Source organism: Perca flavescens, chromosome 7, assembly GCF_004354835.1.
Source record: "Perca flavescens isolate YP-PL-M2 chromosome 7, PFLA_1.0, whole genome shotgun sequence".
Classification (NCBI taxonomy): domain Eukaryota; kingdom Metazoa; phylum Chordata; class Actinopteri; order Perciformes; family Percidae; genus Perca; species Perca flavescens.
Genome location: NC_041337.1, coordinates 30,543,173 through 30,545,672, shown reverse-complemented (window position 1 = coordinate 30,545,672; position 2,500 = coordinate 30,543,173). Strand labels below are relative to the sequence as shown.

At 40.8% G+C, this 2,500-nt stretch overlaps 1 protein-coding gene across 2 annotated transcripts in view; it reads left to right on the top strand.

Moving 5' to 3' along the window:
- LOC114559355 (transmembrane protein 106C) overlaps positions 1–2,500 on the top strand; it is a 13,451-nt gene that overhangs the window by 9,498 nt on the left and 1,453 nt on the right. For both annotated transcript variants that reach the window (XM_028583950.1, XM_028583949.1), the window contains exons 7-8: positions 507–560; positions 2,058–2,500. The exon at positions 2,058–2,500 is cut by the window's right edge and continues 1,453 nt beyond it. In XM_028583950.1, coding sequence (XP_028439751.1) covers positions 507–560; positions 2,058–2,196 — 193 coding nt within the window. In that variant the 3' untranslated portion in view covers positions 2,197–2,500. The remainder of the gene's footprint in view (positions 1–506; positions 561–2,057) is intronic.

Sequence of the window (2,500 nt, the reverse complement as noted above, 5' to 3'; positions counted from 1 at the left end):
TCATATATCGCAATTGACTCTCTCGCGCCACCCAGTTCAAAGTACGTATTACAGCTACGGTAGCCTTCACGCTTCAAAAAGCCGGTCTCTTGATCTTTTCAATATCCTTTTTTCTTTTTTCTGGGCGAAGAAGAAGACTCCTGTTTCCATGTTTCATTACCCATATCCTGTATGTCCCTTACCGGCTAACGTATTTCAAGATGGCGCATGAATATGGAGCGTCTACCCCAGTTCATGCGAATGCAAATGTAAAATTTCAAGCCAAAAGGAATATTTGGAATTTATGGTGGAGGTAAATATTCATGAAAAAGGACAAGTTTGTGAACGGGCAACACAGATTTTTGATAATGAGCAACTAAACACGTTACATACTGGACTTTTGTTTTTTTTTAAAGAGTTTTTATGTGTTGGCAATAAAGTCGCTTGTAAATGAGTGGAATAATGTTCCAATAATCAGTATTCCATTTTAACAACCCAAACCTTTTTCTGTTTTGTTTCTCTTTCAGTGCCTTCTGCACCATGCCCAGCATTAAGGTGCACAACATTGTCGTATATATGCAGTAAGTAAAAGTACAGTACTTGTTAGCTACTTTATAAAGTTTTGGGCAATTGGGGCTCCTGGGTAGCTCACCTGGTAGAGCACGCGCCCATATATAGAGGTTTACTCCTCGACCAAGCGGCCGTGGGTTTGACTCCGACCTGCTGCATGTCATTTCTCTCTCTCTCTCTCTCTCTCTCTCTCTCTCTCTCTCTCTCTCTCTCTCTCTCTCTTTTCTCTCTCTCTCTCTCTCCTCTTTCATGTCTCCGTCTGTCCTATAAAAATAAAGGCCTAAATGCCCCCAAATTGAATGTTTAAAATCATAATTGATTAGTCTTAATTTCATAAAGACATTTCTGTCCTAACAACCTCTGTGCAGTAAAAAAAAGTGCACCTATTTGTAATTTAATTCCGTTACTTAAAATTGTTCTGGACAGGAGTATTATTTTTTATCTTTTAACATGGATATATGTTATATGATATGGCAGGTTGCAGCACCAGAATTAAATTCTTGTAACAAGTTGATTTAGCTCGTAGCGTTAGCATGCTTACATGTGCGCCCTCATTTAGAAGTCTCCCAGCTAATCCTGCCTTGTAACTGGCCAAAGTTGGAGAAACAGGCTCTCTTTTACTGTCTCTAGAGTTAGCTAGCTTACATGCTCTACATCTGAGCTAATGCGCATGTGCGAGTGCAATCAAAGATAGTACAGAAGAAGAAAAGAGGTCTCACTCTGTAGCTGAAACTGAAACCAGGTGAAAAGAGGAGCTGCAGCAGTGAGAGAGAGCTGTGCAGTACAACAAAAATATGGTGTTTTTTGAAAATTTAAATCATGTAAACCTATTCTGGTACAACCTTAAATACAGTTATGAACCTGAAAATGAGCATAATATGGGCGCTTTAAGGACTTAATTCCAGACGGAAATAACTTGATACAAGGGAGAATCCTTCACGTTTTAGAAAACTGATAACAAATTGTATTCAAAAAATAATTTTGCAAAAACTAACTATAGCTGTCCAATAAATGTAGTGGATTAAAACCGACAATAGTTCCATCTTAAATGTAGTAGAGTATACGTATAAAGTAGCATAGAATCAAACCTGTGTTTATGTCCAATACTCAAGTAATTGTACTTAGTTACTCTCCACTGCTGCATCATAACCTTTGCTTATCAGCCTACAATCAAGAGGCAGCTGTACACTTTGTGTCTCAAAGAGACAATGTTACCACATAAGTGTTACATAACATAAGCCACTTCTTTAAAATTATGGCTTGTATTATTGTAGTGCACCATCACCAACTCCACAGTTGCGTCGGTCGATCGATCGATCGTTAGATCGATCGATCTATCTATCTAGGTTCTGCTGCACTGCTAGCAAAGCATGCAAACTATTTGTATCTACAACAGAGGGGCCCTGCAGACAAATTTTGGGAATCACTGAGCTAATCTATTGGGATAAATAAATATCGACAAATCGATATTGGTCTTCATTTGTGTATCGTCTTGCTTGTTTTTTCAGAACCGCGGTGAAAACCTCAAACATGGTGCGAACATCCCAGAACAGCCTGGAGGCCTATCGCTACATAGACTGTGGTTCCAACACCACATGGCACCGCCACCACTCAGCCACGTCCCGTCTCAACCTCCCTCTGCTGTGACCGAGCGAGCGAGTGGAACGGTCCCGGAAACAGGCGGCTCACTTCTCTGGAGGAGGTTGGGAGATGTCGGTTGCACACTCCAGGATGGATTTTGCAGACATAACCACCAGCAGCAAAATACCAAACGGTGCTTTCTTCTAAGCTCGCACAGAATAAATAACATCAAGACAGGAAACGGGGCTGCGGCGAGCTATTTTTCTTTTTTTTTTCTTTTAACTGAACGTGGGTTTTTCATCGGACAGCACAGAGGCAACAGATATAGGTTTCGTTGGCGGTTGCCGTCAGGCGTAGATATCTCTTCCCC